This window comes from Balaenoptera musculus, chromosome 15 (assembly GCF_009873245.2).
Source record: "Balaenoptera musculus isolate JJ_BM4_2016_0621 chromosome 15, mBalMus1.pri.v3, whole genome shotgun sequence".
NCBI classification, from domain to species: domain Eukaryota; kingdom Metazoa; phylum Chordata; class Mammalia; order Artiodactyla; family Balaenopteridae; genus Balaenoptera; species Balaenoptera musculus.
The window spans coordinates 7709754-7726710 of NC_045799.1; the positions used below are offsets into that span (position 1 = coordinate 7709754).

Below are 16957 nucleotides of genomic sequence, written 5' to 3' on the forward strand. Positions count from 1 at the left end.
AAAGAAGTGATACGATTTCAAGCAAAATATTAAGTAAATAAGAGTAGATGTGATACTGTGACCACAAACAGTTACGAATAAATGACAAATGACTAAAAATTAGGAGAAACACCATCAATCTACTACTCTTAATCTAATACTACTATTATGAAACTGACTTTCATTTCATTTTCTACTGAGTCAACAGTCCAGGTGACAACCAATTGACCTAAAGGTCACAGAGTCACCCAGAACAATTCTCATTTGCTTCACAGAGGCATGACAATAAATTTCAATAGAAACTTGGTAAAGATTTGGTGCTCACTTGATATCCCAAAGGTCACCCATCTGAATAGGACCATTTGTTTTCTTTTTGCCTTTTTTGTCCATTTCACGATTGCATGTCCTACATGAGAGACAACAAAGCATTTCAAGCCTCATGACCAAAATCTGAAATATGTCTGCGAATTATGATTTAAAGATCAAAAGAACAGTTCCCAAGAGAGGTCTAACATGAGATCCAGTTACAAACGTTCATTACTAACAGAGGGTTTTGATAGTCAGCAGAAAACAAAAGGAAGTCAAATTGTGTGATTAAACATGGTATATACATACAGTTTAAATATTTTGACCTACCCTTTTATATAATCTTCATGCTAAGGGAATAGTTGACCAAGTTAGACAATCAAAATAACTTCTGTTTATTTTCTGGGCTGCTACTTGTCTGGTTACTCTTCCAGATTATTCTGTGACCCCTCAATCTCTAACCTTCCTTTTCTTTTTCCAGGATATATTTAAGCATCCTGACTCCAGAGGTTTTTCTCTTGAAATGGAGCTAAAATCTGCCAAAGAAGACCATAGACATCTATATGGTTTACTGAAAATGTCAATATTAGGACCTTTGAAATGCGTGATTTTCTCTAGAAATTGGGTGTTTACTTTCAAAAGCCCAGGCTAGCTCTAGGCTTAATCTGATTTAATACATTCTGGGCCCAATTCAATCCTTGGACTGATTCAAAATTCATGGAAGACAGTGGCTCCTTGAAAATTCTGCTGGTAAGAGATAATGAACACTAAATAGGAGCTTCCCAGATACGTAAAATATGCTTATGAGCACAGAGGATGGAAAGATTAAGTAAAGATAAGACTTGGCAAAAATGATTCTCTCTTTAGAATCTGGAAGTATTTCCAACCAGACCAAAGGCAAATTCTGTACCTCACAGCAACCTTCACTGTCTAGATTGAATTATTTGTTCAAAATCATCCATCGCCTCCTGGCCCTCGTGACTCTTTACTGATGAGTTTGGACTTGGTCACGCAACTTGCTTTGGCCAACAGAATGTGAGCTGATGTGCTCAAGAAGATGCTTTAAATGCGTGTGTAAGTCAGTTCCACTCTCCTTGAGCTTCAGCCCTCCACTACAATAACAATATCCCCCTCCTTCTTCCTGGATCTCTGAATGCAGGACAGATGGACTGCACCTGAGTCAAACTAATCCAGCTATGCTCAATACACCCACAGCCAACCCAGATCCCTCAGGCGACAAGGGCAGAAGATAAAGATGAGCCGCTATAAGCTACTAAGATTTTGGAACTGTTGCCATAGCAGAAGTTGGCTAATACACCCTCTGTTTGATGTCCTTTTGGCCAAGAATTTTCATAGAGTTTTTCTCTCAAATCCCACTGTATAACAATATTGCTTCTAGTACAAAGGAGACCAGATTTCCTACTCAGATACATAATAATCCACTAGAACATTGGTTATCAGTTTTAATTTAGTAGTTGAATCATTTGGTTTTAAAAATTTTTTTCAAAGAAAATCTTACAGTGTCACCATTATATACAAGTAGAACTAGTCTAACTACATGAGGAAAATGAATCCCACCCTACTCCTCAGTTATAAATCCACTTCTCAAGAGGGAAGCCTTCCATCAACCACTTCACAACTCACTTCAATCAACCACAGAATGCTGAATGGCTACAATGTAATACTAAATTCTCAGGATGATATAACATCCTCGGTACTATTATTAAACCCATTACAAGGATGAATAGTGAGAATCAGAGAAGTAACTTAATTATGATTGCTCAGGTAGAATGGAAGGGTCGAGCCACACTCAAAGCTAGAACTTCTGGCTTCTCTAGATGTATGTTATTTCTAGCAGTACACTCCATAGGGTGTGCTCCTTAAAAAATACTAAAAGTAAATGAATGAAAAAGTGACTGGCTGAATAAGTGAGCAAATGAATAAAACTAAAGTTGCAAACAGTTTTGGAAACATATTAAAAGTTATTTCTGCAAGTTGTAAATCATATCTTGAGAGAGAAAAAAAAAAAGAAATGCAAATCTTAATTCCTAAGGAAAAATAAAGTACTTGTCAACTCAAAAGAAGACACTCTGAACTAAAGTCATCTTTCCTACTGAGACCTTAAAATGCTGAAGAAACTCAGCTTTTCAAAAACCACTTGCTTTTATGTGGGTACACCTGGCACCATGGTTTGTATCCTGAGCTACTGCTCTAGTGAAATTCTGCTTGGGGCAAGCAAGGAATCCAAATATCAAGTCCTGTGGATCAAGCACATATAGTAAAAGACAGAAATCTCAAGACCACAGTCCAGTGAATCTTGATACATGTACACACCTGGGAAGCCACCAATGTTTTGATTGACATACAAAACATTTCAGTTAATATCACCACTTCCTGGGTCAGTACTGACCATAGATAAAACCACTACTGTTACCTCCATCACCACTGGTTAGTTACGCCTTTTAGAAAACTTTATATAAATGGAATCATATCATATGTATTTTTCTGTGTTTGGATCCTTTCACCCAATACCATGTCTATGAGATTCATCCATGCTCGGTGATACTTTGGCATCATGTGAATAAGCTGTTACCCAACCACCTTTCAGGGAGTTGTCTTAGCATCCACTGAAGACTCATCTGCATCAAAATACTATTCTTTTTAATCCAATTGGTTTGTCAACCTAAGCCCATATATCTATGAGTGCCAGAGTCAAGATAAATATTGACCAAGGATGGTTTTACTGTTCCCACCTGCATACTGCTTTTTGTTAAAGTAATCTGGAAACACAGGTCATGAATATTACTAGAATCACTATGATTACTCATTTATTTCAAAAATGTGGACTACTGCATTTAATCAGGTGAGCAAGTTTACGTAGAATTTACTGCATGTTTAGTTGATAGAGGTGCCCACCATACACCCTTTATGCATTTGGACATCCTCATCCACAGTTTTTAATTTAGATTTGTCAATAGGTGAGCTGGTGTACACAACTGGGTAGTTTACTCAAGAAGGGAACCAAGCCATTTGTGACTTGACCCCATCATCAGTCTCTTTACAGGCATTCCAGAAGGACAACCAGCTAGCTGTTATCACAACTGCAAGTTCTAACTGTAGTTACTTTGAATCTGAAGAAAATCATGCACAGGTGAATATGGTGGTCCATTTAGGTTACACTTCTAGAGCCTGTTGAGAAGGGATGTTGGCGATTCTTTGTTTCTCAAAGCTTTTGGTGGCATTTGCAGACCACCTTATGGGGGACTTCCAATCTTCCCCTTGCACTGAAGCATCCTTCCTTCAACAGAGACTCCAGGCAGATGGAGAAGGCGGTCCAACTCGCCTTTCCTGCGCCAATGCAGAAAATGACAGAAGGCTACCTTGTTGGTGGTGTGCTTTTTTGGCTCTAGCGTGTGATTACATTGGATGGCACTGCCTGAAAATCAGTCTGAACAAACTTTGATTCACTCTTCTCAAGATAGAGCCCAACCACGTGTATTCCTCCCACACACTCTGTGCTCCTCTAAGAGAAATGGATCTCTTTCCAATAGCTGGAGGAAATAAAAAGCTGCACACTGAAGTCTCCACCTAGCTCCCACTTATCTAGTAGACAGTTCTTTGGGACTTTCAGAATGTTCCTCCAAATACTTCTCTGCACACACAGCCTATTGTGATGCTAGAGGTCATTATATTGAAGAGACACAACTCTACTGAAACAAAGGCAGTGCACAATTTACTGTTTTCCTTATCTTAAAAGCCCAACTGAAATCCCTCTCATTTCTGCGGTCTTTTCAGTCCCGCCAAGCAAGAACACTTAGGCTTGCTCTTGCTTTGTCTGGAGACACTCTTCCTCTAGAGGAAGAAGCCTCACTCCTGCCTTCTTCAGCGACTCACACATCACCTTCTCCTGATGACTGTATTTAAAATTGTAGGGGCTTCCCTGGTGGCACAGTGGTTAAGAATCTTCCTGCCAATGCAGGGGACACGGGTTCAAACCCTGGTCCGGGGAGATCCCCCATGCTGCGGAGCAACTAAGCCCGTGCGCCACAACTACTGAGCCTGCGCTCTAGAGCCCGCGAGCCACAACTACTGAGCCCGCGTGCCACAACTACCAAAGCCTGTGCGCCTAGAGCCCGTGCTCCACAACAAGAGAAGCCACTGGAATGAGAAGCCCGCACAGCACAACAAAGAGCAGCCCCCGCTCACTGTAACTAGAGAAAGCCCGCGCGCAGCAACGAAGAACCAATGCAACCAAAAATAAATTAATTTTTTTTTTAATTTTAAAAAATAAATAAAATTGCAGCACTCTCATTCCACATGCCTATCCCTTTTCCCTGCTTTCATTTCCTCCTTAGCATGTATCAGTCACGCCGACACCCTATATATTATACTTTTCCTTTATGTTGGAGTCGAAGCAGGGGGTCACCTGCTTTGTTCTCTGCGGGATCTCCAGTGACCCTCAATAAGCACACGTTAAATGAAAGCCCCGCTTCCTAATCACCATCCCCATCGTAAAGACAAGGAGACTGAGGCGCGGTGATGTTGTTAACCTGCCAGGGGCTAGACAATTCCTGACCAGTGACAGAGGCAGGATTTGACTCCAAGCAGGCAGACGCTGAATTATGTGCCAGATCTTGGGTTCTAAGCCCTTCATATGGATTATGTTATTGAACTTTTCACATCCTTTCTCACTGTGATATTATTCCCATTGTACATAGAAGAGTGTCGAGGTCTACAAAGGTGAATTTGTTCACCCAGCAGGCAAACAGCAGAGCTGGGATTCAAACACAGATGATCCAACGACTCTTTACTAAACCACCAACTGCCACCAAATGAATATACAGAAAAGAATCAGAGAGGCCATCATTCCTGAGTTAGGCAGTGTTATTCCTAAGGTGGGTGGTGAAGGATGAACGAGAGTTTATGAGGCAAAGAAAGGAAAGATGAACTTCCAGACCAAACAGAGCCTACATATGCACAATCACGAAACTGCAGTTTGGTACATAAAAACCTGGGGAAGAGCGGCGGCGAGGAGGGCAGCAGTTGGACTGCGGCTGCATCCGAAAAGGCCCGGCGTGATGCCGTCAGGAGTGCAGTGTGACTCATGACGTCTGCAGAGCATATACTAAGAGGTTTAAAGCAAATAAATGGAAGGGTAACATCTACGCATTAGAAAGATTATTCTACAGGCCAGTGGTTCTCAGTCTGGGGGAGATCTTGCACCTCCCTCCTTCCCAGGGGAAAAGATTTCACAAAGTCCAGAGATATTTTTGGTTGCCAAAACTGGGAGGTGCTACTGGCATCTAGTGGGTAGAGGCCAGAGATGCTGCTATACATCCTACAGTGAACAGGACAGCCCCACAGCCATAACGTTAACTAACAGCGCAGTGGGTGAAAACCCCATTACAGCAAAAGTAGAGAATGAACAAGGCTGATGCATCACGCAACTAGAGAGTTCTATGCACACGCAGTTGATGAGAAAGGCGCCCTCTGGAGCTGAGCGGTGAACAGCTGGCTTGGCCACACATGGCGGACCTAACCACGGGGAAGGAAGGGAACATCATGACCAGAGGGCAGAAATGAGGTCTACAGAGGCCAGGAGGCAACCAGGTAATAGTTATGACTTTAGCGTAGGTTAGAGCGGGAGGAATGGAAAAACAGGGAGAGATTTAAGAACTACTTAATTACCATGCATTTCTTGTTTTCTAGTTTTCTGAGTATCAAAAATCCAAAGTACTATGACTCCCTCAAAGACAAGAAATATTCAACACTCTCCTAAATTTCTGATAAATCCTTAAGTATGCCATCCAATTAGGAACTCCAAAAGAAGGACGGCCAAATCAATTTCGCTGTTTAAAGCCATATTCCAGATGTCTTATTCATCATAAATGATAGTATTCATTGAAATAAATGTTTAACAGCCAGCGATTAACAAAGTGGCCATACTTTAAAAGTTTAGTTTGCTACAGATATAGTTTTGCATTAACAACTTGGAAAACAATTACAAATTACACAATTCAATTTTCTAAATGGATTATTTTGTAACTAGACAGAGAAACTGTTGAAATTTTTTCTGGTGTTTCAAGGGAAGATTAATACAATCGGATTTTTAAAAGTACATTCCCTTGAGGAACTGGTATATTCCTGTCAGAATTATGCAAGTCGTCAGCATTGTGTGGGAATATTAAGCATGTTTCTGGTGTGCTGCAAAGTCAAAAGCCATTTAGGAAAACAAGGATTTGATTTCCAATTTTTCCCCTTCTTTTGCTGATGATAATTTACAGATAATGATTTATTTATGTTTACAGAGTGAAATGGAGACCGCTACCTAAAAGGCAATTTTTCCGCCTTGCTTTTGTAGGCTGTATCCTAATTATTTTTCCCCTTGTGGGACTGAATGAATTAAGTGAGCAATTCACTTTGTATATGCAAATTGTGAAGCTCTGCAGAAGCTTCAAATTATTTCATTCTTAAATAAATAAATAAATAAATAAAGCCATTATCCTACGGAAAATGAAGAGGCATAAATCCCTTTAACTTTTGTAGGTTGCCCTTGAAAATAAAAGTCAGGTAAAAGCAATCCATTTCTGGGTCCGTAATGTTTTCTCAAGTACAGGATTAATAAAATAATCCATTACATTATTATTATTGTTTTTACATTATTATTATCTGTTGAAATTTTCAGAGCACTCTGAAAAGCTCTAATAAAGATTTCCATTAAAATTTTGCAAGACTTCTTATAATGTGTTCCAAACCTTTAACTTTTTCATATTGTCTTTCCTAAAAAAAAGTACCAATGGTTTTAATGCAGTGCCAGTAAGCAGGGACAGACAAATGAGGAGAGACATCCCCAGTTCTAATCAAAAGTTGTCAGCATAAAACATTTCTATCCACAAGTTTCCCCTCAGGACCTGGAACACAGCAGTTTAAGCAAACATTTTATAAAAGATTTCTTAAGAAAGAACCAGTCTAGACAGTTATATCCCAGCCCCCATAGAGATGGTTTCATTCTTTCCAAAAATATCTATATGCCCTTGGTCACTTAAAATAAATTGGACTGGCGCCTGTCTGAGGTACAAATTTGGACTGTCCTCCCTGGAGAGTGGAGCTTTATTTGTACACATGAAATAACTGAAATAATCTGTTCATTGTGTCTTCCTTAAAAATAAAAAGCCACACACATACCAAAGTGTACTTACACTGAAAAGTCTGCATCTGAAATTTACAGAGAGAATGGAGTCTGGGGTGAAGGGCACTTTCCTAAGCTGTCTGTGGGTGTGGGATTCTGGATAATCTATCTGGAGACAACTTGGCAGTAGCTACAAAAATGTTAAAGGTACAGGATATTAGCTGACCCTCTCACATCTAAGACTTTCCCTTCCAAAAAGATTAGCATGAGCATATAAAGACAGATGCACAAGTTTTTCACCACAATAGAATTTATATTAGAAAAAAATTAGAAACCTTTTCGCCCATCAATTTGGGTATTTTTAAACAGATTGTGGTGTATCAATATTAAAGAGTAGTCTGAAGCTGTTAAACTAATGAGGTGCAGCCACTAATTATTGACTTAGAATTATAGTCAAAGCATGAGAGAAAGGGTGTAATTAATGTGACCATTTATTTTATCTCATAAACCAGAATATTTTGAATGTGAAAGAAGTTGTTACTAAAAGTTATATAAAGACTACAGGATCATCAAAACATCCTGGGGAAATCTGTATTTATGGTCTCCTTAAACACAATATGCATAGTATGTAAAGAATTACCCTATTTTTGCTTTAAAACTGTGATCCATATATGTGTGAGAATATGCTTCTATTTGTGTAGAGAGTGAAAAGAGTTTGAGGGGTGCACATCAGTCTATTATTTTTTTTTTTTTCCTGAAGACAGGGACTAGGGCCCAAGGTAGGATTATTTTCTTTCATTTTACTTCATACGCTTCAGAACTGTTTACATTTGTTACAAGGAATATGCAGGATATTTATAATTTTAAACAATGAGTGACAAGAAAAAAAGAAAAAGAAATCTGCAAAAAAGTGTAAAATGAGGTAAGTGGATCTCTATCCTTTGTCAACACAACTTCTTGTGCAGTAACTTACTTGGTCAACAATATCCTGTAGTTTCTCCCACACCCAAAAACCATTTGACTAATTTTTTTACCAACTTGAGAAAACCCACCCTTTTCCTTTTGACATCATTTACAGAGAGCTTCTGTATGTTCTTGGATTATAGTCAAGTGTTTCCACATAAACACAAATGTGAAATCACATAGATCAAGTCCTAGAGATACAGGCTTTTAAGAAATTCATGTAAGAAATACATAAGAATGGGGAGGAAAAAGCATTTACATTCAATGAACTTTGTAGCTAAGTTTGTTTTTTTCTTATTCTTATTTTCCTATGTGCATACGTGTGTTTCTTGAGACTATAACTAAGTCAAACAAACTAATAGACCAGTGACAGACTAAACAGATTACATTTTCATAAACCCTCAAAAACCTGAGGTTCTTTCCAAAATGCAAGGAAAACTAATCATTTCAAATGATTAGTCTAATAATTGTGGGGTAGGAAAAAAAATAATTTAAACTAGATGATTGTTTTATCAGATTATAGGCCAAAAATGACTGGTTTACACACAAGTATTTAACTCAAAAGGGCTTTAAATTTAATCCAAATTAAATGAAATAATCACGTATAAACTTAACAAAACATGTACAGGATATGGAGGTTGAACATTACAAAATGCTGATGAAAGAAGTTTTTAAAATTCAAATAAATGGAGTGACCATGTTTATGAACTGAAAGACTTGACACACAAAAGATGTCAGTTCTCCCACAATTTGATCTATAGGCTTAATATAATTATTTTCAAAATTCTAACATGGGTTTTCTGTAAGCACAGACAAGCTTCATTTAAAATTTTATGGAAAGGCACTAAAACAGCTAAAACAACCTTTAGAAAAAGAATAAGTGGAAGCAATCATTCTACCCAGTATTAAAGATTAGTATATATTTACAGTAATCAAGAGAATATGATACATAGCTCAATGAAAAAGAAAAGAGAACCCAGATATAGACTTCTGCTAATATGCCCAAATGATTTTTGATAAATGTGCAAAAGTAATTCAGTGGGAAAAAATAATTTTTTTTTTTTTTTACAACAAATGGTATTGGAATAATTGGGCAACCTTAGGTAAAAAGAATGAAACTCAACCTACATCTCACACCTTATACAAAAATTTAACTCAAAATGAATCATGAACTTAAATATATAACTTAAAACTATAAAATCTTAGAAAAAGAAAATGTTCAGGATCCAAGGCTAGGCAAAGAGGTTTTAGACTTGACAGCAAAAGCATAATCCATAAAAGTAAAAATTCAAACACTGGACCTCATTAGAATTAAAACTTTTGTTCTGCAAAAGATCCTGTGAAGAGGATAAAAGATAAGCTATGGAAAAGAAAATATTTGCCACCACATACTTGACAGAAGAGTAGAATCTAGACTATATAAAAAATCACCAAGACTCAATGGTTAAAAAAAAATCTATTAAAAATTGGTAAAAATATATGAAGAGATATTTCATAGAAAAAGATATACAGATGGCAATTAAGTGCATGAAAATATGTTCAACGTCATTAGCCATTAGGGAATACAAATTAAAACCACAATGAGATATCACTATCAGAATGACTAAAATAAAAATAGTGATACCACCAAATGCTGGTGAAGATGCAGAGACACTGGATCAGTCATTCATTGCTGGTAGGAATGCAAAATCCACAGCCACTCTGTTAAGACAGGTTAGCAATTTCTTATAAAAATAAACATGCAGCCACTATATGATCCAGTAGTTGCACTCTTGGGAGTTTATCCAAGAAAGATAAAAACTTTATCCATAATAATAAAAAATTAGAAACAACTAGTTCTTCAGTGGATGAATGTAAATAAACTGTGGTACTCCATACTATGGAACACTGCTTAACAATAAACAGGGACAGAATATTGAAACACACAACACAACAACTTGGATGAATCTCAAGGGGATTACATTGCTCATAGCAGCACTATTGAAAATAGCCAAGACATGGAAGGAACTCAAGTGCCCATCAACAGACAACTGGATTAAGAAGATGGGGTGTGCGTGTGTACACACACACACACACACACACACACACACACACACACACACACAGTGGAATATTGCGCAGCCATAAAAAAGAATGAAATACTGCCATATGCAGCAACATGGATGAACCTAGAGAATATTATGCTTAGTGAAATAAGTCAGAGAAAGACAAATACGGTATGATATCACTTATATGTGGAATCTAAAAAATAATACAAATGAATTTTTATCCAACATAGAAACAGACTCACAGATACAGAAAACAAACTTGTGGTGACCAAAGGAGAGAGGAGAGAGGGGAGAGGGGAGGGACAAATTAGGGGTACGGGATTAACAGATACAAACTACTGCATATAAAACAGATAAGCAAGAAGGATATAGCACAGGGAATTATACCCATTATCTTGTAATAACCTATAATGGAGTAGAATCTGCAAAAATGGTCAATCACTTTTTAGATTCCACATATAAGTGATATCATATTTGTCTTTGTCTGACTTACTTCACTCAGTATGACAGTCTCTAGGCCCAACCATGTCACTGTAAATGGCATTATTTCCTTCTTTCTTATGGCTGAGCAATATTCCATTGTATATATGTGCCACATCTTCTTTATCCATTCCTCCATCGATGGACATTTAGATTACTTCCATGTCCTGGCTATTGTAAATAGTGCTGCAATGAACATTGGGGTGCATGTATCTTTTCGAATTATGGTTTTCTCCGGATATATGCCCAGGAGTAGGATTGCTGGATCTCATATGGTAGTTCTATTTTTAGTTTCTTAAGGAACCTCCCTACTGTTCTCCATAGTGGCTGCATCAAGTTACATTCCCACCAACAGTGCAAGAGGGTTCCCTTTTCTCCACACCCTCTCTAGCATTTATTATCTGTAGATTTTTTGATGTGGCCATTCTGACCTGTTTGAGGTGATACCTTATTGTAGTTTTGATTTGCATTTCTCTAATAATTAGTGATGTTGAGCATCTTTTCATGTGCTTTTTGCCCATCTGTATGTCTTCTTTGGAGAAATGTCTATTAAGATCTTCTCCCCATTTTTTGATCGGGTTGTTTGTTTTTTTGATATTGAGCTGCATGAGTTGTTTGTATATTTTGGAGATTAATCCCTTGTCAGTTGCTTTGTTTGCAAATATTTTCTCCCATGCTGTGGACTGTCTTTTCGGTTTTTTATGGTTTCCTTTGCTGTGCAAAAGCTTTTAAGTTTAATTAGGTCCCATTTGTTTATTTTTGTTTTTATCTTCATTACTCTAGGAGGTGGATCAAAAAAGATATTGCTGTGCTTTATGTCAAAGAGTGTTCTGCCTATATTTTCATCTAAGAGTTTTATAGGGGAAAAGTGAGGGGGAGGGATAAATTGGGAGACTGGGACTGACATATACACACTACTATATATAAAATAGATAACTAATAAGGACCTACAGTACAGCACAGGGGACTCTACTCAATACTCTGTAATGACCTACATGGGAAAAGAATCTAAAAAGAGTGGATATATGGTACATGTATAACTGAATCACTTTGCTGTACAGCAGAAACTAACACAACATTGTAAATCAACTATACTCCAATAAAAATTAATTGAAAAAAAAACTGAATCACTATGCTGTACACCTGAAACTAACAAAATATGTGTATATCCACTTTACTTAAATACATAAATAAATAAAGTGAGGTTAGCTGAAACAGGAAAAAAGAGAGAGAAAGAAAAGAAAAAAAGGGAAAAGAGAAAGTAGGTTTACCAAGCCCAGGGCCAGCATACTTCCCACCACACTAACTGCCTTGGTCTCAAAAACAACAGACAATCGTCTCTCCACTTAGATTTCTTCCCAGTTGTTATTCATCTCAAAAAAGTAAAAGGATGCACAGAAATTCTCAACCCCCCTTCTGGTTGGTGTGAGCAACTTTGATTTGCTGAGTGAAAACAATAAACTTGTGTTTCACAAGAAGGTCAGGAACTATAATATTTAAAGTCGCTGGAGTCCTTTGTCTCAAACTTAGACAGTGATGTATGTCAATTATTTCTCAATAAAACTGGAAAGAAATAAATGAAAAATAAAGTCACTGGAGTCTTAATATCGTTGCAATTACAGTTAATCAAACTCACAGCCATCTCTGACAGCTGTGGGTGCTTGAGGGGTGCTTCACAGAAGAAGACATGAAAAATGAATGGTTCTGTATGTGTATTATTCATATATTTATTTTCCAATTTTTTATGAGAGCACCTTTAGCTCCCTTGTCAGCGAGGAAAGCACCAAGTTTTAAAATTCTACAGACAATTTCTTGCTTTAAAAACTTCTAAAAAGAATCACATACATAAAGCTGGCATTTTTTCCATAATAATATCTTTAAAAGTGAAACAAAAGAAGCACTATATTCCCATAAATGCTACAGATGTCCTACAGGAGAGATATGGGTGTATATGCCACATCATCTATGTGTTGATCAAACAGCATAATATACAGTTCTTCATTTCTTTTGGAAATTGCTTTATTTGTATTCAAATGAACTCTGAAATCTGTTCACGGTGTGCTACTTATCACCCTAGTATTATCAAGATTCATAAATTACACAGAATTTAGATAAAAAATGCACATCTCAGAGTTACTCCAGCTTTTTATACGCCCCCGAGAGATTAATACTAAACGTATCAGGCCTGAAAGAGTAAGGACGATGAATAAGCTACAGGAACTCGTCAAGGGCTTGGAGGCTTAGTGTAGATAATTCTTCCATTCTAATGCTTTGAGCTTTGGTTAATGATTATTATAGATGAAAGAGAATGTGGCTTATCACATTCCCCAAAGATTTACATATTAAATTCCAAAGCCAGCAGGTAGAAGTCTGGGAAATAGGGCTCGTTTGTCCTCAATCTCCCCTTACCTGTTTCACATTCAAGGGGAATCTTTTCAGTCCACTTTGGTTTTACATTTGAGTCTGTCCTCATCAAACTTCCCAATCCTGGCTTTCTCTGCTCCCATCCCCACGCACCCCATTTCCTCCAAATCAAAATTCCTTTTCCTGGTTTCAGATTTCTCAAGATTTTCTGATAAGCTAAATAAAAGTGTGACACAAAGACATCTACATGTATTCCATGTCCTCTGTCGGTAATATTCATAGCTTTTCAATCAATAGTTTAAAAAGTGTCTGCTATGTGTTAGGCCCTGATAAGGAGTAGAAGCAGACTTATGCCCCCCCAAAAAATCTCTGCCCTTGTGGAAATTATTTTGGGTGGTGTTGTAGTAAGGACAATAAGAAACAACCAAGTAGATATGTATGTAGTGATAAGTGCTAAAGAGAAAAATAAAGGGAGATGGAGAGGGAGGGCGTCCAAGGATTCCATTTTAAACAATGGGGGCAGGCAATGGCCTCACGTAGAGGAGGAATTTGAACGATGACCCGAACAAAGTAAGGACATGAGCTTTGCAGATATTTGCTGGCAGAGCCAAAGCAAAGGGAAGAGCAAGTTCGAAGGTAGGAATGTGCTTGGCATGTTCTGCAGAGAGTAAGGAGCCCAGGACACCTGTCGCAGAGTAAAGTTGGATTGGGGAAACTGTGCAGATGAAGTTAAACAGTCGACAGGGAGTCACATGAGTGATGTGTAGGTCATTATAAGGACTTGGCTGAGGGTTCTGAGCTAGAGTATCAGGATGTGATGTAAGTGTTTCGAATAGACTCCAGAGGGCTGAGAATTAGGCAGCCTGGTGGCTTCGACCACAGCAGTAGCAACAGAGGTTGTAAGAAACATTCAGAGTCTCTCTGCATATTGAACACAGAGCCGACACCATCTGCTGATGGACTGGATTTGGGTAGTTCCTATAAAATACTCCTCACCTGTCCTCTTTCTTCTCTTAGGAATATATAGGTCTGTAAGCAAAATACAGCCTATTTATTTTCCTGCATTCAGAAAGGTTGGTATAGGGGATTGTGAAGAATCAAATATTTCTGGAAACATATGCAACTCTTCCAAAACAAGGAAGCACTGCTCAACGTCAGCGGCCACACACAATGAGCAAACAGAACGAGTCTGACGGTATCCTAGCCCATTCAGGCTGTTGTAACAAGTCACCATAGACTGGGTGGCTGAAAAGCAACAGTAATCTATTTCTCAGTGTTCTGGAGTCTGGGAAGACCAAGGTAGAGGCACCGGCAGATTCACTGTCTGGTGAGGACTTGCTTCCTGGTTCATAGATTCTGTGTCCTCCGCTGGCGGAAGGGAGGAGGGAGCTCTCCCGGGTCTCTTTGATAAAAGCACTAATTTCATTCGTGAGGGCTCCACTCTCATGACCAAATCACCTCCCAAAGGTCCCACCTCCACATACCATCACAACTGGGGATTAGGTTTCAACATATGAATTTGGGTGGTTGGGACACAAGCACACAACCTAGCGCAGATGGAGACTGTAAAGTTATAGACTGGCTGGGATTCTCAAGAGAAGAACTGATGCACAACCACAAGTTCTGGCTGCCTACGGATGAAGCCTTTGGATGACCTTGCTAATTATAGTGTGAAGGCAATGAAGAATGAATGATTTTCAACCACAGCAGAAAGTCTAGTCACCAGGATGTGATGGACCTGAGAGGTGGAGGAGAGGAATCAGTGCCAGGTAAGGGAAGGAGAAAGGAAGCAACTCTGTCCTTGTCCTAGAGATAAACCAAACACCCCTTTGGGCATCTTGAGCTCCATTTTAAGGCAAGACCTCTCAAATTAAAATGAAGCATGTCATTCCTATATCATTGTTCACCATCTTGTTACAAGAACAGACACTGGGCGTGCACGGGATAAGTGGGACATATTACATCTGGTCCAAAATGACTGGACATCAATAGTTTCAGGTGTTATAGAAATGGAGAGACTGGCTCGAGATTATTTTCAAGGGTTCAAAGTTATGCTCTCCCTGGCTTCCTGGATCACCGCTCCTAAATAATAGATTCGCAACAACTCCTTCCTGAGGACAAAAAAAATTTTATTTGAATAGCGGTAATACCTGGCATATGGAGGAAAACCGTAGAGGAAATCTAGACTCATAGAGAAGTATATTTGGGTTCTCCTTTGGAGAGAAGGAAGGCTGGAAATGGGGCTGACCTTGGAAGGCAGAACTTCGCTATGAAATAGTGGGGAAATGAACCACATGGAAGATGCTACTCTTGACTCCCTTTCCTACTTATCTCAAAAGTCTTGCTCTGTGCTTTTCCTTCCCTTATGTCTGTATAGATGCACCTTTAAAGCATAGCATACTCTTTATGTCTCCAAGCTGAGAAGGAATACAGCTTGTTCTACTGCTTTTCATTATTGTATAAACCAAGGTGTCAACGCAGGCCCTTAGTAAGATGTTGGAAAGTCACCACTTTGGGAGAATTTGCACAAAAGGGAAGGGTATTCACTTCCCCTCACCTGGCTGAATTTCTGTGCTACTGGATCCACCTCTTCCAGCTTCTTTCCCTCCCTCCTCACCCCACATTCTGAGGATCTATTCTGTATCAGGCACTGTGATAGACGTAATGAGATCCAATCCTGACCCTCCAGGGGCTTCAGTGTCGGGAGAAGGGCCTACCACGCAATTGAAAATTTACAAAACATGGTGATTTCTATAGTAGAGATTGGAAAAGCACAACAAATAGTAGGAAACCAGAAGAGGGACTTCACATCAGTCGATTATTTTAAACAATGAGCAAGTAGATATTATTTTAGAGATGTTTGGTCCTTGGAAAAAGTATCATTTGTACCTTTGTTAAAAAAGCAAGACAAGTTTTCAGACTGAATGAACTTGAGTTCCCTAGTTATGAACAGATTTCTGGAAAGCTACAACAATCGAGTCTTACCTTATGATAACACCTAAAATATGCAGCACGTTCATCGGAAAATTTCTCCAGTCTTTTTGGACCTTTGCTTGAAGCTTTCTTGAATACTAACCAACATCGTTGATAAATCTGCAAGGAAATACAAAGACAGCACTCAGCATCACTACTGACTCAGATATTCCTGGCATTTACATTTAAATGTTTTCTTTTTTGATGTTTTCACCTGTAAAATATTCATAAGCCATAAATGTGATGTTGCTTTGGGAAAATAAAATTTTAAAACCCCAAACTGTTTCCACAATGGGTGTATTATGTCATTCAAAAAATCACTGGAATCAAAAGAAAAATAAGTATTTGGAGGCAAATTTCTTCATACTTTGACAACAACACCAGTAGAAACATTGCAGAGAAAGTCCCAGAAATAAAAATCCCAAATCAGCACAAATAATATAAGCATTTATGGCACATGCTCTAATTTCAAGTGCCATTATATATGGAAATCATAGGCCTGATATATGCCAAAGACTTTAAGTCCTAGAAAGAGACAGTCCCTATGTGTCATGTGACATTCCTCATAACTGATGGTCAAGAGTTGGGCCAGACACTAGACTAGCTAATAAATGCTGATGAACACCAAGCAGATTCTCCCTCAGAAAATTCAACCCAGAGACTCAAAGATTATTGCCAGGCTAGGGTGCAGTCCAAGGTAATACTGTAAAAAGTT

At 38.4% G+C, this 16957-nt stretch overlaps 1 protein-coding gene across 2 annotated transcripts in view; it reads right to left on the reverse strand.

The window, feature by feature from the left end:
- Nucleotides 1–16957, reverse strand: part of DOK5 (docking protein 5) — a 154414-nt gene that overhangs the window by 62740 nt on the left and 74717 nt on the right. For both annotated transcript variants that reach the window (XM_036827077.1, XM_036827078.1), the window contains one exon: nucleotides 16255–16362. In XM_036827077.1, coding sequence (XP_036682972.1) covers nucleotides 16255–16362 — 108 coding nt within the window. The remainder of the gene's footprint in view (nucleotides 1–16254; nucleotides 16363–16957) is intronic.